The sequence below is a fragment of the Sturnus vulgaris genome, chromosome 14, assembly GCF_052056855.1.
Source record: "Sturnus vulgaris isolate bStuVul1 chromosome 14, bStuVul1.hap1, whole genome shotgun sequence".
NCBI lineage: Eukaryota > Metazoa > Chordata > Aves > Passeriformes > Sturnidae > Sturnus > Sturnus vulgaris.
The window spans coordinates 16,883,982-16,909,540 of record NC_142256.1 but is presented as its reverse complement, the minus strand read 5'-3'; the positions used below and the strand labels follow the sequence as shown (position 1 = coordinate 16,909,540).

At 42.5% G+C, this 25,559-nt stretch overlaps 1 protein-coding gene across 4 annotated transcripts; it reads left to right on the top strand.

The window, feature by feature from the left end:
- On the top strand, positions 1-24,042 carry IRS4 (insulin receptor substrate 4). Of its 4 annotated transcripts, none has more exons than XM_088173276.1 (2): positions 1-1,709; positions 21,676-24,042. In XM_088173276.1, exons 1-2 carry the CDS (start codon positions 316-318, stop codon positions 21,728-21,730), a joined length of 1,449 nt encoding a protein of 482 aa, XP_088029402.1. In that variant the 5' UTR covers positions 1-315; the 3' UTR covers positions 21,731-24,042. The 4 variants fall into 4 exon arrangements, 1 of the variants encoding a protein (XP_088029402.1); XR_015806797.1 differs by lacking the exon at positions 1-1,709 and adding an exon at positions 9,016-11,160; XR_015806798.1 differs by lacking the exon at positions 1-1,709 and adding an exon at positions 11,170-11,330.
- Positions 24,043-25,559: the final 1,517 nt, after the last annotated feature.

Below are 25,559 nucleotides of genomic sequence, written 5' to 3'. Positions count from 1 at the left end.
GCCTTTTGCTATTGGCTCGGCTACTGCCACTCTGGCGCGCGGCCCCGTCGGCTCGCCGTTGCCCCCTCGGCCCGCGCACTGGGCGCCCCGCCCTCCGCGGCCCCGCCTTCCTCGGCGTCACGTGATGTTTTCGCCGTGCTGCTGCCGCCGCCGCCCGTGAGTGCGAGTGGCCCGAGCGACTGCCGGAAGCGGGGACCGGGCTGGGGCGCAGGAGGCAACGCCCGCTTCCCATGCAACAGGGCGCTTCTCCGGTGAGCGTGGATTCCCGCTGCCCGTCCTGTCCCCAGCGGCACCGGACCCTGCGTGGTCCCTAAGATGGCGAGCGGGATGAATGGCCCGGGCGGCGGCGGCGGCGGCGGCAGCAACGAGGAGGAGCCGGGCGCCCGGCATACGGGAGGCGGAGCCGCGCCCCAGCGGGAGCCCAGCGTGCTCGGCGCAGCGGCGGGCGAGGGGGAGCCGGCGGCGGGCGAGGGCGGGCGCTGCCCGTCCCCTCAGCCGCACCACCTGATGCTGCTGCTGCGGCGCTCGCCCAGCACCTCGCTGTGCCCGGCGCCCGAGGCCGCCTCCGCACCGGGCCGGGCCGTTTCCTCGGCGGGCCGCGGCGGGCAGCCCCCCCCGACGGGCCGCGGCGCCGGCGAGGACGTGAGGAAGTGCGGGTACCTGCGGAAGCAGAAGCACGGGCACAAACGTTACTTCGTCCTGCGGGCCGAGAGCCACCTGGCCCCCGCCCGGCTGGAGTACTATGACAGCGAGAAGAAGTTCAAGAGCAGCCTGCGGCCGGCGGGGGCCGGCGGGGCGGCTGCGCTGTGCTGCCCCCCACCCAAGCGGGTCATCCCCCTGTACCAGTGCTTCACCGTGAGCCGCCGGGCCGACGCTAAGCACAAGCACATCATCGCCCTGTACACTAAGGATGAGTACTTTGCCATGCTGGCCGAGAACGATGCCGAGCAGGAGGCCTGGTACGAGGCCATCAGCGAGCTCATGAATCAGAGCAAGAGGGGATTTCTGGAGCAGGAGGACCACGCTGATCAGCAGGTGGATGAGGATGATGAGCACTACGGGGCCGCTCTGAGGCCTGGCACCGTGTTCAAGGAGGTATGGCAGGTCAACGTGAAGCCCAAAGGCTTGGGACAAACAAAGAACCTCACTGGAGTGTATAGGTTGTGCCTTTCCAGCAAGGCCATCCACCTTGTCAAGCTGAACTCGGAGGTGCCCTCTGTTCACTTGCAGCTTATGAACATTCGCCGCTGCGGACACTCAGAGAACTTCTTCTTTATTGAAGTGGGCAGATCTGCCTCTATTGGACCTGGAGAACTCTGGATGCAAGTGGATGATTCAGTTGTTGCCCAAAATATGCACGAGACTTTTCTGGATACCATGAAAGCTCTAAAGGCCTTTGCAGAGTTCAGGCCCCGAAGCAAGAGCCAGTCTTCTGGTGGTGGCAGTGGTACCAATCCCATATCCTTCATCACCACCAGGAGGCACTTGGGCAACCTACCCCCTAGCCAGACAGGCTTGCAGAGAAGATCTAGAACTGAGAGTGTTGCTGGCGGGACTCCTCCTACCACCAAAAGCAACAGCTCCTATCGTTTCAGAACATCCAGTGAAGGAGAAGGAACCATGACTAGACCTTTTAGGTCAGTGACTGGGAGCCTGATCCACCTGAATACTGCAAGGATGAATCTGGGCCGGCAAGAAGGGAGTGGAAGGTACGTGAGAGCTGCTTTCAGCTCATCTTACCACACCAGGTCTGCTTCGCTGCCCGTTTCTCATTTTCCTTCCACCACAAGTCCCATCAGTGTTTCTTCCAGTAGTGGCCATGGTTCTGCTTCAGACATGCTGACCAGACCTTCTAGCTCATCTGTTTGTGGTTCCCCAAGTGATGGGGGATTCATCTCCTCTGATGAGTATGGCTCCAGCCCTGGAGATTTCAGGTACTTTAGGGTGAGGAGTAATACACCAGATTCTTTGGGAAACACACCACCTATCAGAGAGGAGAACTGTCTGAGTGAGTACATGTCCATGAATAAGCATCAGGGAGATGATGGTTCAAGAGATGATTATATGGAGGCTGAAAAATGTTTCAGGAAAAGAACTTATTCTCTAACAAAGCCAACTTCTGTAGCAGTGCAGCAGAAGACAACACAAACTACAGCTTTGTTGGATGAAGATACTGCAGGAAATCACGGACGATCACTTCATTCTGAAATACCAAAATTGAACGATAACCATGAATTGGAGTACAGTGACACTAACCTTGATTCCATGTGTAACCAAAGCAGGAGTAGGGTCAGGGATGATGGGTACATGCCAATGATGCCAGGAGTTGCATCTTCTCTATCCAGCAACAGTGGTTATTTGCCAGTGACTCCTAAAAGCATATCTGTTCCAAAACAGATTAACAATTCATGGTCGCCATCTCAGGTTGATTCCCGAGGCTATATGATGATGTTTCCGAAGGGCAGCTCTTCACCTGTACGGAGTCCTTTAACTGGATTTGCTTCTAAAGGAAGTAATGAGAAGATCGTAAACAACGAATATATGGATATGTCACCTGGTAATTCAGTTCCAAAGCACCCCAGTGATTCAAATTATATTCTTACCAGTTCTGTTTCCAAAGGTTTTAGTTCATATTTTTCTTTGCCCCGAAGCTTTAAGGCATTATCAGGACAAAATGGTGACCACAGTGAATATGTTCCAATGTCTTCACCTGGAAAACTCTTGTATGGTGCACCAGAAAATGTAAAGGAGGTCAGCAGTGAGACTCTGGCTAATGGCATCTCTAAATTGCCGACGTTGAAAGGTTCAGATGAAGGACTTTTGCAGAACAGGGCTACCAGGCCCACACGACTGCCCCTAGGTACAAGAGGGAGTAATACCATCCCCAGAATGTATGATCGTACAGTTCCACCTGAGCCAGCGAGTCCTGGTGAATACATAAATATTGATTTTAATGAAAAGGCAAGTAACACACCGTATTCCTTATCTGCAGAAGGATCTCCATCATCTCTAGGCTCAAGTAGTGACCACAGACAATCACCGCTCTCTGATTACATGAGTGTTGACTTGGATGTGCAGTCACCAAAAGCAGTGAAAGAGCTGTCAAACTCTCTTACAGATATTTCAGTTTATGCAAGTTCCAGTATTCCTAGAAACCAACCAAACCCTGACTATGCCAGGCTTTCATTTGGTGCTGCTTGTGTTAGCACGGCAAGTAACAGGACTGATGACTACACTGAGATGACGTTCAACATAGCAGCAACACCACCAAGGCCATTTGCCACTGAATCTGACAATACTCTAAAGATGGATAGTCCTTCTTCCATCGTTAATAGACTCTGCATTGTTGATAGATATGCTGGTAGCAGTAGCTTCTCTGTCCCTAGCTCTGACCCTCCTATAGGACCGAAAGTGATTCGAGCTGACCCTCAAGGCAGGAGGAGACACAGTTCTGAAACGTTCTCTTCTGCTGGGACTGTGATGTCCTCATCCTCTTTCTTTACTGACAGTAGCAAAAGACACAGCTCTGCCTCATTCGACAATGTTTGGTTAAAACCGGATGAAAACATTGCTGATGGTCAGGAAAGCAAAATGTCCAGGGATACCTCAACTGGATTTCAGAACGGCTTAAACTACATTGCTCTGAATTTACGCAATGACCCTCTAAGCTGTGAGGCGAGTACTACAGTGCCAGCTTGCCATCTCCGAAATGGTACTTCAGGTTTGGACAGTGGAGCTTACGTAAGCATAGATTTCAGCAGATCAGATGGGCTGAAGTGTCACGCTGCGAGAAAAGGTTTGTAACTTTAAAAGCACTTCCCTTTAATGCTTGCTTAACCATAGGAATTAGATTGTCTGCTTAGCACTGTTTTCAGAGTTGGGTAAATGCTTTTTATAATCTCCTGTTTTATTCTAGTACAACCAGTTTTGTTGTAGTGCAGCATCTGAACCACTGAACAGCAGTGAAAGGGGATGTGATCCTTGGCCTAAAGGATTTATGTGCCTCTTCTAGGCAGTCAAAGGTGTTACCAAACTGTCATCTGCCTTTTTTATTTTTTATTAATTTTGCTAGTATGAACATTAATGGTATGTCACGTTGTGAATTCTTGTTCTGAAGTTATGGTAGCTCTTGCCTTCACTTCTGTTTTGCTATTTTTCCCTTATTAGAGATAAATGACTCTTCATTTTTTTTCCTGAACTGAAATTTTTGTAATTGGAAAGCTCAAAATGGCTAAATTTGGTTTAGACCTCAAAATTTGAGGCTTAAATATATTTCCTGTTTCTTTTTAAGGTAGTTGAAATAGATATTAGAGCAGTTTCTTTATGTGCAAATCTATCTGGATCTATTTAGCTGACTCTTATATAAACAGAACTCAGTTTTTTTCTCTTGAAGGTTTGGTGTCTCTTTTGAGCTCTGGTCTCCACTACATCCGTGTGTCCTCTGGAGAAGCCTGAGGACCTGGCTGACCAGTGTGGAGGCGGGCTCAGGCAGCTCATGGCCTTTACATTCACCACCTAGGGCTCAGCTGAGCTGTAACTTTTCCCTGGGATCTGCCTTTTGTGTAGCAGGTGAGGAATGCCTGTGGTTGAGGAAAAGCAGGCTCTGAGGAGTGTCTTCCAGGTCAGAAACTTGGGAAGGGAGGCTGCTGCCTTTCAAATTGTCAGTGGTCTTACCCAGCTGTAAGGCAATGCAGTTTGAAGTGTGCATAAAAATAAAGGTGTTGCAGGTGGGGAGAAAGTATGGGAAAGAGGAGGGACACTCCTGTTCATATGATAAGCTCTCATGGTGGGAGCAAAGCCAGTAATTAGGGGTGTCGTGCAGGTACCCCGACTGAGTGGCGGTTTATGTGAGTGCTGTGCTGGAACTGTGGAAGAGTAATCATAGCTTTGGTGCCATTAATCCATTGAACTTCTTACAATAATTCACTCTCCTGGTAGAAGACCATTTCTGTTGGAAATTATGTTTTCCTCTCTTTGCAAATGTACATATAGTCAGTAATTGTTGGATACTAAGAGGAAATACTTAATCTGGTTGGGCATTATTACTTGTCTACTCTGTCCACAGATAAAGCAGTAAGGGGGCAGGCTGCTGCTGACATAGTTTTAATTAAAGTCTTATATGCTGGAAGGATTTTTTTTTTCTTATTTTGCTGTAAAACTAAGTTTCTAAAGGTAGAAGGTGTTACAGGTGTTGCTTAAAATTGTATAGGCTTTTCTAGTGAAAAGTATAAGCCTGACTCAGCTCACATGCTGTTCAGAATCTGGCAGCACTGCTTGGGGCTGCTCAGAAATGTGTGGTTTGCCTTAGTGGTTTTTTGTCCTCTGCTTTGTTTTGTTGGTTGGAATCAGATTTAGAAGATGTTGAAGGTTGCCAGTCTAAGAAGTGCTTTCTTCCAAAGTCAGTCTTTCAGCCCTTCAAAGACTTGTTTGCTAAATCTGCAGTCAGAGACACACTGATTGCTGCAGCTGGTTTGGTTTTGGTTTTTTGTGTTTTTTTTTTTTTTAAGCACCTCCAAAACCAGCAGAATTTTTAACTTGATCTTATTCCCCTTATATGACTAAAATCTGTGTTATAAAATTTTTTACAGAATTAAGATGAAAAAAGAACAAATATATTTTCAGCTGTATTGTAAATATTACATTGAAAAATACTTTACAAGAGATACTGTGTTTAGAAATTTTATTTATGATAAGCATTTTGCTTACTATTGCTGCAGCAAAGTATCTACAGCCCCACGCTTGGGGTTTTTCCCTTCTCTATTACAAGCTGCAAAGGAGCAAGAGGCATAACAGCTGCTGGCTTTTGTTGGGAATTGAGGTTTTCTAGAAATGCATTAAAAGGAGGCAAAACCAGCTCTGTGCAAAAAACATAGGCTTTGCCAGGAAATCAAGCATTTTTCTAGTCCTAATAAGAAACACAAAATTATACAAGACCTAACAGTTTTCTATAAAGGTATTGTAAAATATTTCTGGTATATAGTAGGAGGGTAGGTGGAGTGTGGACACTGGTCACTTGTAGGGGCTCATGAAGGGGTGAACAGATTTTGGAATGCTCCAGGCTAAAAGCAGCTTGCCAGACTTAAATACTGTAAATTGGTGGTGTTTATCTGTTTCTCAGGAATGACTTAAAATTCTTGATTATAAGGATAGGTGTTTACTTTCACATATGAAATCATGTCTCTGAGCTATAGCAAGCACAATTTTAGAAGTCTATATTCTTCAAACAGCTTATTGGTTACTGTGGTAATAAAGCTTTTATTTTAATATTTTAAAATTTTTCTGTAATTCAGAAAAACATTTTTATATTCCATTAAGTAGTTAAAATGAAGCTACACTCTTAAACCTCTTGTCTTCTGAAGAGGTGTAGTGTGCCTTTAGGTAATTGATATTTTTAATACTTTTGGAGACTCAGCAGAACTGTGTGCTGTCTTTCTTACTGCATTTCACTTTTTCAGTCTCTCTACCTGAAAAAGTGCTCTGTGGCTAAATCAATTCTTAAGGAAGATATTTAGCAGATGTATTTACTGTTTACTTCCTAGAAAGGCGCTATCCCATCTCTGTCAGGTAGAGAATTTAATCTCTTCTCTCTGAACCACAGTTTTATTAGAAGGAAAACACTTCCCAGCTTTGGATTGTTTGCTTTTTGTTTTTGTTCGCTTAAATGGTATATTGTGTTCCGTGACTCAGCTGTGTTCTCCAAACTGCCGAGGGTGGTGGAGTGATTTCCAATGCATCACTGCTCCTTCATTGTAATTCCCAAACTACTTCTGGTTCTGGTTCACTGATGTGAATCAAACTTTTTTTTTCCCCTTCTCCATTCATGACATGCATGGAGGAGGGGGAGAGCACAAACTTGGAATGGTAACTAGGGATGACTTGTTATTAAACTTTTTTGGGGGGCTTAGGCAAAGCTGAGCTCAGGTTTTATGTTGATAATGATAAAAAGAACATAAGATCCTGATTTTCAATGCTTGCAATTTAAGGAGGTCATTAGCAAAACAATTTCATCATGAAATTGTTACACAATATTGAAGTAAGTAGTTTGCAGTTTTGATTACATGAATCTGAGTCATGACATTTTGTGCTAGGAATACAGAACGCTAAAACTACTTCAAACGATTTAGCTAATGTATAGTTTGTTATTGGACCTTGTAGAAACTAAGCAGGATGAGAATGGGCAGTAATAAAATGCATAATGAGTCCTGTGTAATACAAGTTTCTTCAATCTTACTAGAAATATTATACCTGCAAAGATACCCTGGACTCAAAAAACAGCTGTTTAGTGTAAATGTAATGTTCAGCTTAATAGCAGCTCGGCTATTTTACACCCACTCTTCAATCTTATCTACTGCTCTGTGATACTTACCTGATACTCTAACACTGTGCTGAGATATTATTCAAGATGTTCTGTAAAGTGTAGGATTATAATATAATTGTTCCTCACCATTTTAATCTCTCCTGTGCTAGACTGGGTGAGAGTGCTGTGTATGCTTTGGGAAGCTGAGAGGAAGGAAAACAAGAACAGCTATAAACCAAAATTTATGTTCCAAATTGTCCAAATCCTTTCAGGTAACTTGCATATTTCAAATGCAGAATCTTGAAGAATATAAGGAACAATATAAACTGAAAAATTCAGAAGCTGAAAATTTTAGCTATTACTAATATAGTAAATTGCAATTTATGGGATATGAAGCAAATAACCACTCCTTTTGGGTTTCTAAGTAGTGGTTTTAAAGTTTGTTTTAAACTGAAGCTCTTCTGTATTGGCAGAATACTTAAGGCAGGGGCCCATTTAAAAATAATTTGAAGAACTCTGCTGCAGCACATCCAAATGCTGCTGTGTATCCTACATCTCTGAGATAGTGCTGGGATAATAATTCTTAAAAAAACCCAAACAACTCAAACCATTTTAATCTTGCTGCAACAGATGCTACTTGAATAATATTGGGTAATTTACAGCTATGCTTAAAAATACCCAGGAAATTTCTTCTTAAGTAGTATGTGAGCTACTGAAGGCAGAAGAGATTTTGCTGTATGGTGTGGGAGTGAGTTAATTATGACATATTTGACCAAGAATCAGTTCGGTTTTACTTGTACTTTGGTGAGAAAGTCTGCGACAAGAATGTTCCCCCGCCATTGAAAGAGAATGCTTACTTAGAGTCAGTGTTGAAATACTTTTGGAAATGAGCTTTCCAGACTTTAAATCCATAGTTGCAGCTGATGATGACATTTGTCTTTTTGGAAGTCTAAAACCTTTTGCTTGTAGTTGTCTAGTGGATGAAAGCATTGGCTGCAGAATGCAGGAAGGTCTGGGAGTAATCCAGCATAGGTTCAGGGTGGTTTTTTGGGTTGTTTCTGCATTTGTTTTGTTCTTTATTTTAAAGTCTTTTGTTGAAATCTTAAATGCATTATTATCCTTTTACTCTTCTCTCTACAACTTCACATTTTCCCTCCTCCTTTGATGTTGAGGACCCCTTGTTCCCCTGTTGCTGGGGCAGCAAGTTGGATTTGCAGAGGGTGGGCAGTGCTCATTTGGTCTTTCCAGAGGTTGTATTCCAGCATGTGATTACTGGGGTGGTTTGTCACTAGGTATGTCTTTGGGTTTTTTTTATGTCCAGTGGTATGTTAGCAGTAGATAGTGCTTGGGCTTGTTTTTTTCTGCATATGGCCTTTCTTAATGAAAGGATCTTTATACATTTTGTAATTTTGATTGGTTGGGGGGGATTTATACCTTGAGGTTTTGGGTGGTACTAAAAAGAGCTTATAATGCTGTTTTGTAACTTGGTGTGTGTGCGCTGTTTGTGGATCTGTGGTGCTCCCAAAACCATGCTGAATTCTGTTGATTGCACTAACAAGTTTGTTTTTCTGAGCTGAAGAAGGAAACAAACTCCACAGTTCTATTTTAGGTACTGATCAAATGTGGCATTCTTCAACTCAAAGGAAAATGGAGTGATAAAACTGGAAGGCATGTGTGAGAGTGTCAAGCTTTCTGGAGCCTGGGGAGGTACTGGTACTGCTGTTTTCTCTTAAAAATAGCCTATTATCTTACAATGCATCCTTAAATGGTGTGTAATGACTTGGCTGGAGAACTGTTCGATGGTCCACCCTGAAAATTTGCTGTTTAAGTTTTTCAGTTTAGGTTCTGCATATTCACAACAATCCTATGCTCAAGTTGCACTATTGTCTTGCAGGTTTAGGCAGTGACAAGGGAAAAATGGAGCCGTATGTTCCAGTTGTAATCAAGCCCTGCAACTCTGTGAAGGTCACTCAAGCTTAGGGATGGGTTATGATTTACTTTAGAGGCAGAGCTGTGATCAGGAAGGAATTTCTGACATACTTGAGCACAGTGGGAAGACAAATGTAAATGAGCCTGACTCATCAAAGGCATTTCAGAGGTGTTGCTGAGTATCTTATCTAAATGATCTGGAACATATATAAGTGTTTGGATTTGTGGCAATTTTGCTTCAGGTGTAGCATTACCCCAATAGCAACAGTGTTAGTAGACTTAGCAGAATTTTCTGCCCTTTTCAAGCCATGAGCTGTATGTTAAGGGCCAGAGGTTGCTTATTTCCAAACATTATTTTTCTGTTGATTTAGATCTGTGGTTGGATGGAAACCATTGAGACTGCACCTGTGTGTGTGAATACATGTATTTTGTCTGCCAGTGATTCGTGAGTTAAGTGTGAGGTCTAATCTTTTTTATTCTTCCAAGAAGAGAGGGTTTTTGAAAGAAGTGACTTTTACTGAAATTACTATAGGTGAGGTTTGGCTGTAGTTCCAAGGTAAAGATACAACTTAATGTGACTCAAGAAAATTGAAAACTTTAATAAATTAGTACAGAAGGTAAACAGGGGTTGTATTCACTGCATAGCGTATGTATGTTATGAACTTCTGTAAATACCAAACTGATTTATTATTTAGGGCATGAAATAGGTAAGAATAGTACTTCCTTTTTGCTAGGGTATGAAAGGCTGATAAATATGCTGCCTACTTGGAGAAAGATTTCCTTTTTAGTAGAACAGAATTTTGCTGAAAAACTGAGAATATCAAAATGCTTGGGTTTTCTTCTTCTGGTGATTGTAGGAAATAAAATGAAAAGGGCTGCAAAAAACCCTATTAAAATTGGTTTCTGAATTTATCGAGGCACTGTTGAGGGATACTCTCCTTCCACAGGGAATAGTGTGATTTTGTTCCTGTACTCTTGCTGACCCAGCTTTATTGTTTATTATTTATGGTTCTTGCTGACCAGATGAATTTTCCATGTAACTTTTTTTTCCTGCTGGATAGCCTGAGCCTGAATTATTTCTTGGGAACTTGTGCTTCTTCTTACCCAGATCTTGAGGTTAGCAGGAGTTTGGGAAATTCTTAGTGATAGTGAAGCAGATGTTGCATCATTGATAAATATTGATTGCGTACTAGCCCAAGAGCTTTTCTTGTGAGCTGTGGATATGCCATTTGTATGAAACCCCTGTTTAAGCTATTGACAGGCACTGGCGTTTCTGTTTCCTGTATAGAATTCTTTTGAATCTCAAGTTGATCTGTTAGAACAATTTGTAAGCTCTCTACTTTTCCAGTAGTACGATTGCTCCTTAACAACGTTTGTTTTTTGTTGTGTGAAATGCTTTGGGAGGCCTTTTTTGTCTATATTTCACCGTGTGATGTTTTCTTGGAGTGAGTCAGATTTGTATGTAGGTGTTTTTAGAAAAAGGTGTTTTTAGAAAAAGATGTTTTTAAATTGCAGATTGTGGTGAACAGGAAATCAGTTAGAAAAAACTAACAGATTTGATCTTGGGGTTATTCAGACATTATTATGACAGACTGTTAATGAAAGTATGTAGCTTCAGACAGGATCTTTCCAGACATGATCTCTACTTGTTGTGGAACCTGAACAGGTAGACAGGATGGAGGTCCCCATACGGTGCCACAAATGTTAATGTGTTGATCCCTCTCCTAAGGAGCTTAGAGTTTAAAGATGAAACTAAAGAGATGGATGAAACCTAATGTGCTGGGGTGGAGAGTAAGATAGAGATCAAGGCTGCTGCCATTGGCAGAGTCCAGATAAGAGCCTGGAAGAGATAAAAGGCTGCTGAGAGTGGTTGTGGGGCAGGAAGCTGGTGGAGGTACTTGGAAGGATATGCACATGGCAGGGAGCAAGGGAAGGTAATGAGCTATAAATACAGTGGTTGTAATGGTTTAAATGACTTGAAAAGGATGAGGTAAATGTCAGACCACAGGCCAGGATATTAATCGTGGTAAGAAGAATGTGGGCCAACATGTATCTCTTGAGTTAAGGAGCATGTCCCAATGTTTACTTCTCTCTTTTAGATGTGGTATGTGATTTTTTTCTGTTTTTATTTCTTTTTCCTTTCTGTCAGTTAATTTTCCTGCAGACATATGGCTAGTAGATTTGGTGTGAGCAGATGTGCAGAAATGCATAGCAAAACGCTGGATCACCCTGTGCAACATCCCTTGGCACTTAATGTTGTGTGGACTGGAGCCTCTGTTCTTGGTGAGACTTTGCTCCAGAAGCAGCAAAGCTGGTGGAACTGCCTTGGCATTACTACTGGTTCATTCTTGGGGTTTTATTAGGTGGTATCTCTGAGTTTCAGGCAGGCAGTCTTCTGGCATTGGAGAGAAGGCACAGTGGGGCTTGGAAATTACTTTTAGTATTTGTAACCAATGCACCAGAGCATTTGGAGCTCACCTCTAGGTGCGGAGGTCTGCATGGGGCCTGCTCATTGCTGCTGCTCTTGCAGGTGTCAGCTGCAAGAATGACGCCTGTGGAGGCTGGAGTACAGCACAGTCATTTTCACAGGAGAAAATTACTTTATTTCTGTGTCTGTAGATCAGGTTGAACAGATGCTACAGTGGTTTTGGGTAAATCTGGAAGTGGTGTCAACATCGAGGCTTGATTCACTGTTGAGGGTATGAGTGATTGAAACATTAATGTTGACATGTTCCACAAGGTAGACACTAAACAAGAGTTGGACACCGTTGATTAAATGTTGTCTGTGTTTCGAGTCAGTTTAACTCTGTCCTTGTCAACTCCCAAACTGCTTCTGGAAGCTGAAGGTGCAGTCCTTGGCTCTTGGGCATGTCCTGGGGTTTGAGAAGATATTGCTTCACACATGCAGTCCAATATGAACCTTTATTTTCCTCCCCTGTGTGAGCCAGGGTTTGGGGTGTCCTGATATTAATGGAGAGTCAATAATGTAATGGTTAGGAAATGTAAAAAACTGATGCATGCCACTGTTCTGTGTGTGATAGCGGAGAGTGACTGTTAGCAAAGATATATTTATTTTTCTGTGCAGGCACACATGAGCCTGCACAGGTGTGTAACTATGTGGGTATGTGGCTTTGTAGTAACTTTCTGCCTTGGACAGTCATTTTTGGCACTATAGAAGTGAAAGAAAAAGGTAGTGCTGAATGCTTACAGGTGTCGATGTCTAAAGTGATTGAGAAGAGGGAAGGGATGAATTACAACAGGTGAAATTTCGTGTAGAAAGGAAGTTTTCGGAAAGGTAGTTTGAAAGGTGGGGAGCTGTTTCATTAGTCACTGACCTTTCTCTTGGTTGTGTTCCTAAGAATAGTTTGGCTCAAGCCCCAGACCTATGCCTGCAAGCAGACACTACCCAGCAGAGGAAGAGCAGGGCAGGCATGTATACCTCCCACAAACATACACCCAAGCCTCTGATTTTTTTCTTTTTTTTTCAGCTTCGGGGATTTCTTAAGCCTGATGTTGTTTGTCTGTTTTGTAATTCTTTATTTCTCTTTAATCCAAGTACTTTTCCAATCTCTTTGATCCTGTGTAAACTCCTTGTATCCACAGCAACCTCCAATCCATCAGGACGTGCTGCATGCAGACCTCGGTCCATTTTGGACCCTGCTCTTTACCAGCTTTGTTTGGCAGCCTCTGGTCTGTGTAGTCAAAGAGATAACGAATCTTATCTTTTTTCTCCAAGCCTCTTAGGATTGTGTAGATGCTGTGCCCTCCTCTGCAGTACACTTGTCCAGTGTCACGTAGTGTGGACCTGTGGTATAATCTGGGCTTTTAAAATTTCCTGTTATGTCCCAATACTTCTCTGCAGGCTGAAGAGTTCTTGTTAACAGTCTGTTCCTCACTGGGAAGCTATGTCACACCTTGCAGGAGTTTTTTTGCACTACTGAAACTTCCCAAGTATTCCAGGTCCTTTCTGGATGCACGAAGCAGGGCTGTGCATGCAGAAGTGGTGTTTGCTGTGGCTGTTTTCTTTCCTGTTTGTTTCCAAACAGTTCATAATGCCCTTCTTTGCAGCAAGAGCACAGACAGGAAATATTCCTCCCTTTTGGCACTGAGGACTCTTGACCTTTGTCACGGTAGCAGAGGGAATTGCAGTAGGTGGTACTCTCAGAAGCCACACAAACAACTTTGTATTTTTTGGCTAAAATTCACTCATATTTTTTGTGGTTCAGGTCAGGTGCAGTAACTCACACACTTGTTGTGAGAATGCTTTTTCAGAAGCAGAACCTTTTTTACATTTTTCTGCAACATGAAAATCTGAAGTTCTGAGCTATGTATTTTGAGGTGGAGAAGAATTAATTTTTCATGTTGTTGTTGAAATTTAGTTTAAAACCTCCAAACAAACTCAAAAAAACCTCCAACAACTTCTTGTCAAGTTGTCCAGTGCAATTTGAGTTGGTATGAGACTTCTGCAAAAACTGCAGGCAAGTTTACTAATTCTAGGAATACTTTCAGCAAAGAGATGACATTAGGGAGTGTGCATAAGGCCTTCCTAGAAACAACTCTGCTGTTTATTTGAACAGGAAAAAAAGCCACTGTTGCAAGAGATAAGGCATTTCTGCAAAGTGAGTAGAAGTTATCTGAAAGCATGGGAGAGGTTTTTAGCTCGTGAAATTGCTGAGCACTAATAATAGCAAACCCATGTTTTGAATGAATAGTTGTGCATAAAGTTTATTTGTAAGAGTAACTTTACCTTCTAAATTTTAGAAACACAGCTTGAAGAGAAGTCTGATTCGCTGGGATATTGTTACTAGTTGCTGTGTTTAAATAGTTTATCCAGTGTAAAGTGGGTCCTGCAACAGGTTTTTTTTAAACCAAATTTTGCTTTTTTTGCTTGTGGAAAGTCAGTAAAATTATAGGTTCAACATATATTAATTACCTGATTTTGAGCATCATTAGTCTGTTGTTGGCTGAAGAAAGTACATGGAGCATGTGCTTGGTGGTCAGCAGGTAGTGGAACTCCTTGCAAAATCAGGATGTCTCTGTCGGGGCCTCGTTTGGGCACCTTAACTGCACATGTGAGGGATGCAGCAAGTGTGTCCGGTTTTGATTTGTATTTGGAGACTTGGTGTTCTGCCAGGTGCAAATTAAGTAGGAAATCTGCTTTTCACTGCTTGCCTCTAGCAATGTCTAAGGGTATTCCATTAAAATAAGAATTCCACGAAATAGGACAATGGCATGGGATGGTGACTGTGTATTTGGTAAGATCTGGAGCAAAAGAAAATTTTTCACTAAGTTGTGAATAATGTATTTGGACAAATGATCCCTTCCTGCCCTGCCTGCCATGAGGAGAGCTCCATGTGGAACTCGCTGCTGTGCTCCTGCCCCAGCCTGGCTGCTGAACGAGATGCTTTTGGATGCTACACAGTATCCTGAGATTGTGCTGGGTTTAGTTCTTTCCTGAACAACTGGAATATTGTGTGGCTGTATGCACAAAAAATCTAAGATTGCTCTGCTGCTTTTGGTCTGTGTAAATCAGATTAATTCTGATTTCCCCCTAACCTGAAGTTCAAGAAATGGAGAACTTCAGCAGTGTTCTCCAGAAAGCATTAAGCTGTCTTATTCTTTGACATGGAGATTTTAATAATTTAATTATATTAAATTTATATCTTCTGCAAGCAAAGCTTTTATCCTTTTAAGAACCAATTGCAGAATTATGTCAGTAAAAGCCTTCCCTGTAAAACCAGGTATTATTTAAGATGGATTTCTTCGAGAGAATTAGGGTATGTCTGCTGTGTTCTCAGGGCCTCTCAGTATGTTTCAAAGTGTCCTGACTTGTATGGGCTTGACAAGATGCAGGAAATGAAGTGTAAATTTGGTATATTCTCATCTCGTACATTTTCAAGTGAAACACACTGGGTATGCATCTGATGAATTACAACTGATTTATATTTCTGCTCCTAATTTTTATAAAAGTATGTGATTTTTGCATAGAAAATTTGCAGAGTGCTTTCTCAGTGTGTTCCTTAATTTTAAATAAAACTTTTTTGAGCAATGGCATGCTCCCGTCCCATTTTAAATATTTGCCCCTTAGTTTCTCTTCTGCCTCGTGATCTTTTTCCTCTGATTGTTCCTCAGCAAAATTCAGACAAATAAACAAGACCAAACTTTGCTTATATATTTTGCGCGATGAACTTTGAAGATGTTTGGATGCTTTCTAGATTTGTTTTCTATATTGAACATTGATAAGAAGTTGAATTTGTATTGTCAATAGTCTGAAGCAGTAGAACTCACTTTTGAATAAAGGTTAAAATTTTTGTGCAAAATCTGTTAATGGAGCTGAAGTTCTGATAGAAAAGCCTGGTGTAGGGTGCAATGCAGTGAAAACTACTTAGAGCAGTGTATTTCTGGGCTGCCTTGGAAAGTTTTTTGCAGAGGTTTTTTGGTTTCTTTTTCGTGTACTAATCAGTTACCAGATTTTTTTTTTTTTTTTTTTTTTAAGACTGAGTAGGTTTTCTTGGAAGAGCTTATGACAGTCCAGGAAGAGCTGTGTGTTTACACTGCGAGCGAAAGTTCTGAAGTTCTGAGTTCTGCCTGATTGGGCCACCATGTTTTATTTGGTGGCATTTTTGTTTGAGAACTTCAGGGGAATGCTGGGTTACTTGGTGAGAGTTGTACCTCTTGTCTCTGCTAGTTCACATCTCATAATTTGTTTACCTTATAGAAGAGTTTCTTCTTCCTTTTTTCTGGCAGTTTCCTTTACTGTTTGGTCAGTGCTGAGTTAAATCCGTTCATATGGGATCTGGTATGAAGTGTTAATGTGATATTTATTGTTGATCAACAATTCTCATATCTGTACCATTAACATAGGAAATTGATGTCTGAGAAATCTTACATTATGAGACTGAAATAAGATTATTCAGCTTCACAGAAGCACTGCTGTTTTATTCAAGCACTGCATGGCCTCATTAGGTTTCCTTCACCAACTAGTTAATGAAACAATGGAAGCAGCTCAGGTGTGGGAGAGAAGAATCGTCAAGAAGCTTAATGTGCAAGTCCTTTTGCAACCTCTCAAATTAAGGCCAGTCCCTTGAAAAGGATCCTTCTGGTATGGGCCACAGAGGTGGGAAATCCAGTATCAACAGCACAACACACTGGCCTTGTTCTCACATTAAATCCATTTTACACCTCTTTTGATGAACAGCTTCGCTTGATAAAACCTCCCTAGTGCCCAGGTGACGCCGAGTGGGCAGTGGGAGCAGTGACCTGTGAGACTCAGTAAGGGGGCGGTGTGATCCAGCACAGCTCTGGGGAATGTGGGGGAAGCTCCGGCAGCTCTGTGGTTTAGGAATTGTGCCAGGGATCATGACAGTGACTACACAGCTGGTTTTGTCTGGGCTGCAGACCCCACTCGCCCCTAGGTGCAGACTCCACCGGTCGTGACATGGGATTTCTGTGATGCCTGGAGGTTCATGCTGGGTGACGTGCAGGCCTTTGGCTGGAGCATGAATGGACTCCTGAGGATGGCCCTTGGGAATTGTGGTAACTGAAGCACTTTGTGGGAGGGATCTTGCAAGACTTCAATCTCTTAGATTTCAGATGAAAAGTTTTTCTTTTATGTGGTCAAGCTGCACAAGTTGCTCTTCGCCTTTTCTGTCTGACACTGATATATGCACGCACATGCGCATGCTCATGCGTATGCACCTACACGCACGTACACATGCACGCATACACATGCACGCGCGTACACGTGCACACACACGCACATGCACACGCACACGTGAACACGTGCGCGCACATACACATGCCCGCGCACACGTGAACACGTGCGCGCACATACACATGCCCGCGCACACGTGAACACAATCACATGCACACAGGCACACACGCGCATGCACGCACACATGCACACGCACGCGTGCAACTGCACGTGCGTGCGCACGCGCGTGCCCACGCACGTGCACACGTGCACACACGCACGTGACAACACGCGCATGCACACACACATGCAACTGCACGCGCGTGCACACGCGAATGCACACGCATACACACGCACGTGCCCACGCGCATACGCACATGCACGCACGTGCGAATACACACACGTGTGCACACACGCACGTGAACACATGCACACACGCGCACGCACACATACACACGCGCGCATACGCACGCACACGCACATACACGTACTCCTACACATGCACACGTGCACACATCTACATGTGCATATATGTGCACACATGCACACCCATACACATGCACACCTCCACACACATACACATGCATGCACACACACATACACATGCACGCACATAAACCCAGGCACATGCGCACACATACACGTGCACACGCACATAAATGCACTCACATGAACGCGCCTGCACATGCACACACATTCACCTGCATGCACACGCATAAACACATAAAATGCACACGCAAACACGTGCATACACATAAACTTGCAAACACGCGCGCACCTACACACGCGCATACACATATCCACAGGCACTTACATGCATATACATGCGCATACACATATGCGCACACACAGGCACTTACACGCATATACACAAGCACATACGCGCATACACACGCACATACATGCCTACACAATCACGCATTCGCACTTTGTACATGCAAACGCACATACACGCGCATACACAGGCACGTACATGCATATACACAAGCACATACGTGCATACATGTGCACGTACACACATACGCACGTACGCGCATACACTCGTACGTTCACTTATGCAAACGCACATACACAGGCCATTACGCGCATATACACACGCATGCGCACCTGCTCATGCGCATACGTGCGTACACAGGCTCTCGCATCTACACACGCGCTTACGTGCATACACAGGCACATACGCACATACAGAGGCACTTACGTGCGTGCACAGGCACTTAGGCATATATACACTCACATGCGCATGCACACGCAGATACGCGCGTACACAGGCATGCGCATATACACGTGCACATATGTGCATACAAAGGCACTGACATGCATATGCACACGCACATACGCACATATACACATGCTCATGCACACATGCACATACGTGCATGCACAGGCACTTACATGCATATATACGCACGCAGGTACGTGCATGCACACGCGCGTACTTGTATACACAGGCACGCGCATATACGTGCATACACACACGTATGCGCATACACAGGCACTTACGCACATACGCACATGCGCATACACACACACGCACGCACATATACACATGCACTATGCGCACACCACACAGACGTGCACTTACACCACTTACACATACATATACACACACGTGTGTATATGTATATATATATATGTATGTTGGCTTTATAACAAAGAAGTGGTGATGCCTCAGGACTCCAGACAATTGTACTGCTCCAATTGCAATATTGTAGTTTCCAGCTTTAATAAGGGAGATTAGAGAAGTGGTGACAACTAATAGCTCCATGTATGAAAGACTCAAGGCTTTATGAGACTGATATCTGCTTGTGGGTAATGTTTATATGAAGCTTGCTTATGTTTATTTCCAGTTCCTACAATTCTGTTTTTCCTTGAGAATAAAGGAGAAACATGTTGAAGTGTACTTTATAATCATGGGGGCAGGAAATTAATGAGCACTTATTCAGGATGTGCAGAGTTTTGGGGAGATGCTGCAGGGAGGTCCCAGCCTTTCTTCTGGTTTCTGATAAATTAATCTGTGCTGTTTGGGGTTCTGCCCAGAGTTACCTGATGCTCTTACTTTAGAATAGGTTGCTGTGCTGTCTCAGTACATCAGGCTGCTTCAGAGAATTAAACTTAGGACTTAAGCAGACTTGGGTTTTTTTTGCTCTTAAGCCCTTCCTCTTCCCATCCAAATATCTTAAATGTAATTTGGCAGTAGTTTGTGAAAAAATTCAAAACATTTTAGGTGTAAATACTGAGTTCTGCCATGTGGGATTGTCTGATTCAGGCAACTGGGCCTTTGCTCTTCAAAATGTTTTGGGGCATGTGCTTGGAGAGATTAGAATAACTTGTCAAACAGCTTTCAGGTGTGCCTTGTATGTAAGGCGTGGAGGAAAAATGTCCCGACAAAAGCAGAGATCGTTTTTGAAGTTCTTTTTATATGAGCTTACAGGTCCACAGTAAGGAAAGGGTGGGGAGATGCTGGTAAAGTTAATTTTTATTGAGTATAAGTTTAATATAGAAGCTTTAACTGTTTTAATGTTTGACTTGCATGTGTCACTGAGGTGTGATTCATTGCAAACGATGGTGCATATTTTCATCCTTTGGTCTTAGAACAAAACAATATTTTTGTAAAGAGGAAAAATAATTCAGAAATAATAGTTTCAATGGGCTTTTGTGAAAACAAGGCCATTGCTGACCACATCACGCTCTGTGTGTACCAAGCAGTAACTTTTTGTAGTGATCTTATGATATCTATATCTATGTGTTATGTATATCTCTATGTGTTATGAAATAACAGAAATAGAGATTCTCAAGTTGTAGGTGTATTTTGGATGCTTCTTCCTTTAATTGTGGAAAACTAAGTTATTGTAATTTTGAAATCACTGAAATATTTGAAAAATGAAACATAGCAGCCTGGACCTTGGTGAGGCCTAGGTAGGGATAAAAGGGAGTTTCTCCTGAAGTGGAAGAGATGCCTCTATACTTCCAGCCCTGCCGTACCTTTGCCTGTCTTGTCTCTGGAGCCACAGGCAGCCTTTGCTGAGTGCTGGGATGGGGCAGGGCTGCTCAGCTGAGCTTTGGTCTTTTTTCTATTTTTTTTTCTTTCTTTTTTCTTTTGGAGGGACAGTACTTTAAGCTGGACAGAAATACGAAGTTCTTTAGCACAGGGTGGAGTTTGTGTGTGCATACCTCATGATTGGTTTGTAAGTAAACATACAGGTTTGCATTATTACACATAATGCTTATTCTTTACATGATCATCTTTTCTTTGGCATATCCCTGGAGTAGAGGCAAGGAAGAACTATGAGATCTTCAGCAGTGAGATGTGATTTTCTTGTGACCCACTAGAAGAGCATGGGCAGGATTAAGCCCCAAAACCCCTTCCTCTGTTCCAGGGGCCTGTGCTGTCTTGCTGTGCTGTGTAATGAAGTGTTCCAATATTGCAGCTCGGGTAGCTCCCAGAACAGGGTGAGAGCTGGCATTGTGTGGCTTTGAGGGAAAAAGTAGCTGACATTTTTGTATCTGTTGTTTTCTGAAGACTCAACCTCTTACACTCATTGTTTCTCAGTATTGTTCACTTCTTTGCTGTACTGCAAGGAAACATCCTGCAGGTACGTACTTCAAACCTTGGAGGGAAGGCGAGCAAAAACACCTGCCTGGCAGAGGACAATGTCCTCAGTCTTGGCTGAGAGGACAAAAATGGTCGAAGAGTCTGACTCAGCTTGGAGACAGTGTGATTCAGAGTGAGTGGATTGGCAGTAGCCCTCCAGACTGAAAATTACTGTTCATGTTGACTCAACTGGGAGCAGAAGGGGTTTTGTAGAGAGTTGGAAAGTGACTTCTTATATGTTCCTCATTTGTGCTCATGCAATTGCAGAAAGCATTTGCATGCCCTTCATCACTCTTTCTTCCATCTCAGGAAACTCCTGAGTTGTTTTCACCTTGGCATGGGCGTGGTTAATTGCAGGGTTGATATTGTGCTTTGAGGGCAGACTCCCTCCTACTTTCATTTCTGCCTTGTCACCCATCTGTATCTTCCTGCAATACAAGAGTATATTTTTTGCCCGTCATTCTAGCAAGCACTTGGACTTCTGTCTTTTCCAGTTTGAAGCCCCTGAAGAAGGGAGCTTGGACGTAGTTGTGTGCTTTTGTCTTTGGGTGTTGCCTAGTAGTGAGACTTTATTCAGAAAGGGATGAGTGTACTCTGAGGTGTTTCTGCTTATAAATAAATAGAGCTTTTTCCTGAAAAGCTGAAGACAGGGCATGTAGCTGTCACGACTTGCTGCTTCTTGCTTGGAGCTGGAATTGCAAGCAGTGTTGGTGTTGCAGCTCTGCCCTGCTGTGAGTGGGAGTGTTGGCTGGAGCCTCCATCACACCTGGTGAGTGGCACTGCTGGGGTTCTCTCCACTGTGCAGCCTCAGCAGGGGAGTCGGGGACAGTGGAGTGGGCAGCTGTGAGATGTGGTCTGTCCTCAGCATGGGCTGGCAGGATGGGCTGGCTGCTGCACCAGTTTCTGTCCTATGTACACATGTCACTCTGGCTGCAGTGGCTCTTCAGTGCTTGCTTCAGACTCCATCATTCTTCCTTCCCTCAGGATCTCTGAAGGGTTGGCATCTGGGAGTGTCCCCTCCCTCTGCGAGGGACCTACATTCTGCAGTCAGCAGCTCTCTGCAGTGGATAAACTCCATGTGTTCTCCTCCCTAGAAAACATTTTTTTCTGATATAACTTGTACCTGAAATGTCACTGACTTTTTTCCCCCCTCCTTTCTAGACTGATTGCATTGCCATGGAAACCATTGTTGGAAAAGAAGACTTTCTGCTGGTAACTCCAGAAACTGTGTGGTGCTTTTGGAAGCAAAGCTCAACTCCAGCCGGCTACTTTCATTTCCACCAGCACGGACATAGACACACATCCTTTTAATTATTTTTTTTCATAGACATCGACTTTCTACAATTTAATTAATTTGAATTGACATTTTTTCATAGCTGTGCTTTGATGGTGGAATTTGGTCTTTCAATCCTATCTGTTTGGGAGGCAGTGTGAATGCTAATAGGAGATCTCTGTATGTCCCTTTCTTCTTCCTGCCTCTCTTGTTAATTAAAAAAAAAAATCCTATTCTGAGAAGTCAAAGCTGGTTTCTGATTGTCTGTTTAACATGGGTTTTATTTCTCTGGTACATTAACGTGTATTAGAAATACTTTGGCAGTTCAAGATTTTTCCAGGTGACTGGGCAGAAGGAGGGAGGGAGAGGTGCACATAAGCTTGAGGGATGAACCCGTGGAACTGGACGGGTCTGAGGAAAAGAGACCTCTTCTGCCTTTTTTTTTTTTTTTCTTTTTAAGGTTTTGTTTTTATGGTACAGGAAGTACTTCTTGAGCATAGGCTAGAGGCTTTTAATCTGTCAGAGCTTAAACAGATTTTTTTTTTTGCTCAGAATTTTGGTATGTACAAAGTAGGATTAATGGGCTGGTTGTCTTGTAGATTGTTTTTGTTCTTGTTCATAAATATTAGTTGTGTAAAATGAGGTTCTTGTTCATGGATTCGAATGGAGAACTGCGGAGTCATATCCAATGTTTGTGACTTCTGCATTAGACTTGTCAGCTGTAGCTTTTTAAAGGGAAACCACCCTAATTGATCTTACTTTCAACCAAAGTCCCACTTTTAATTTGGGACTATTTTTGTTCTTTCTTTCTTTCTGGCATAATGGGGTAAAAAAGTAAAATTAAAATGTTGGCTCATCATTTGTCTTTATTCCCCTGACAGAAATGTGAACAATGACTATTTGACATTTTAAAAATAAGCCCTGATTTTTCTACAATTTAAGTGCTTCACTCTTGTACTGAATTTTTTTTTTGGTTGAAATGAGTTTAGCTTTTTAACACTGCTATGAACTTAAAAGAGCATGACACTAGTCATTGGTACATGCAATGGATTATAAAAGGCACTGATGATTGCTAAAGGGTTTTAAAGTGGTACACAAATCCTCATGCTGTACTGCACCACACAGCTGGGAATCCTCCACGTGTATATTGTACAACGGATGTGCCAGACTGCCTCACCTCCAACAACCTTCAGATTGCTGGTACAGTTTGTGTAACAAATTAGACACTGTCAGCTTGGATTGCTCAGTGATGTGTACCAAGATCTATTTCTGAGTAGTAATGAAATGTATATGTCACTAAAATAAGAGGTGATTGTTTTGGGGTTTTTTTAGGAAACATGGTACCAATCAACTTACACAATGTCTAGTGACAGGAAAAACTGTTGCTACAGGGTTTAAAAGCACAGACCTGGTTTTGATTCTGGAAGAGAAGTTTCAGTTGGTACAATTACTTGCTGCTAAACGTACAGGAATTAAAAACACGACCACTCTTAAAGACCATGATACTGTCTTGCCATATAGCTGTTGGTTGGTCTCATAAATGAATAATGCAATACATAGACAGCTTTTTATAAAGCTTTACATCTTTTCTAAGAAATCAAAATTTGGGTGAAGATAGTTCTAAACATTTAATGTGAAAGGAAAAGGTTGTTTTGAAGAAATTTGTTACATACTTATTTCATATTAGATTCCCTGAGGCTGCCATTGTACAATATACAGCACTGATTTAATACATGCTGAATAAATAAGTAAATAGGTAACCTCAAATATAGTGGTACAAATGCTAATAGGTACGGCATAATAAATATGCAATCTTTTTGACTCTCTTAGTTTACAGCAACTATTTATTCAGTATTGTGCTGGAAGAACATTTTCAGATGATGTAAAACATATCACTATATATATTACCTTCCAGCTACCCGTTTATGCTGCTGTATAGTACGAAAATACCAATGATAGAACAATGTTTGTCCTGTAAATTTAATTTGATATTGGACAGTTATTGTCTGTACAAACAAAAACATATATGGTTGAAACTGTTCATTATATTTGCTATTTCTGCTCCACAGATCTGTTTTAAAGTTGGGCTGATTGATCTGGCTTTGTCTTCCATTGTAAATATTGTTCTGTTGTTTTCTTTGTAAAACACATCATGTTTGCGGTTTTGGGAGACTGGCTTGAAGCTCTGTATAGTGTTTATATTTATCTGACTTGGCTTTCCATAGAGCTACTTGCAGTAAATACGTGTTCATGTAGCTCCGTGTCTGGGTTTTATTTTTAAACAAACTTTTGGGTTTTTCCCTCAGACCTCCTGCTGCAGCTGCTGTTTCTGAAAGTGGTTTTGTCACCCCGTATCCCTGAAGATTTGGAGAAGTTTTAGCACTGTTTCAGGGTAGTGATTCCCCATCTCTCCAGTTTTCTTTGCCTTTCCGCTTAGTTTAAAAGGTAACATACAGAAGTTTTCTTTGCCATGGATTCACAGTTCCTGTAAACAATTAAGCTTTGGAATGAAAAAAAAAAGATGTTTTCTGCTTTACATGTAGAAGACATGAACAAAAAATTGTCACAAACTTTGTCCAAGACTGGATATGAAAGTCTCATGATCAAAAAGTACTAGTCCTGGAAGAAATTTTTAGAAGTGTGTTATCAGATAGGGGCCTGACTTGAGGGTAGGAGGGAACAAGAGTGTTTTGGTCTATCTTTTGCAGTGACACTTTGGTTTTAAAGATACGGTAAGTAGGTCTCAGTATGTGAAACCCAAAAACAAATAGATAATCTCATCATTTCAAGTAATGCACCACCTGTAAAAACAACTGAAGTCAAAATGCCAACAAAAGGTAGTGCTTTTTCAGATTCCTTGCTGACATGAAGGCTATAGCAAATATTTTTCTACAGAAAGAGGCTTTTATCCATAGATGTGAAGGTGTATATCTCCATAAATGTGGATGATTACTGTGATAGGTTGGATAAGACCTTTCTTTAAAATTACCTGACTTAATTCTTACCCTGTTACTCAGAACAGTACATTGAAACAACTCCCGGAAAGTTCAAGTTTGCTATATAAGAATAGGGTTTTCCTCAAATAAACCAGCCCCTTTCTTAGCATCCCTTTGCATAGTGTGTAGCCTGTATTGAGAGGGAAAAGAGCATAGGGCTGCTTAACCACAGCAGAAAGAGCCCTACAAGCAGTATGAACAGTGACAATTATCCAAACTCAGTCCAGATTTGTGCCGGTGTCACAGTAAGTCAAACTACCTTTGACTGATTGGATTTGAAATGGGCCAACTGCTGGAGGGTTGTGGCGTTTTGTATGTGAGGGGGACACAGTTTTACTCTGATTTTTCAAGCCCTTTTGGGTGCCAGAACCCTCTCGAATCTGAAGGATAGTGAAAGCTCTCAACTAAAGCCAAAAGGAAAGTAAAACTTCCTGACTGAATCCAGACAGTCACTAGAATACATCTTAAAAGTCTTTGTTTGGAAATGCATTGCCCAATTCTCATGGCCTGTGCATCTCCCTGAGCTGTGTGGTACTGGAAATGACCAAATACTGGGGAGTGAGTGGTTCACAACACTGGAAGAAGGACCTTGTTAGAGGTACCAGGTATCAGTTCAATCTGTATTGCATTTTTTTTTTTTTAGTCCCTGCATCCTCTTTTGGCTATAGCAAGTGTTTCCTCAAATAACTATAGAAGTTTCTTCCCTCCTTTGTCCATGCAGAACTGTGAAGCAGCATGTCTTGGGGAGAGCTTGCTGTACATGTCTGGAAGATAGA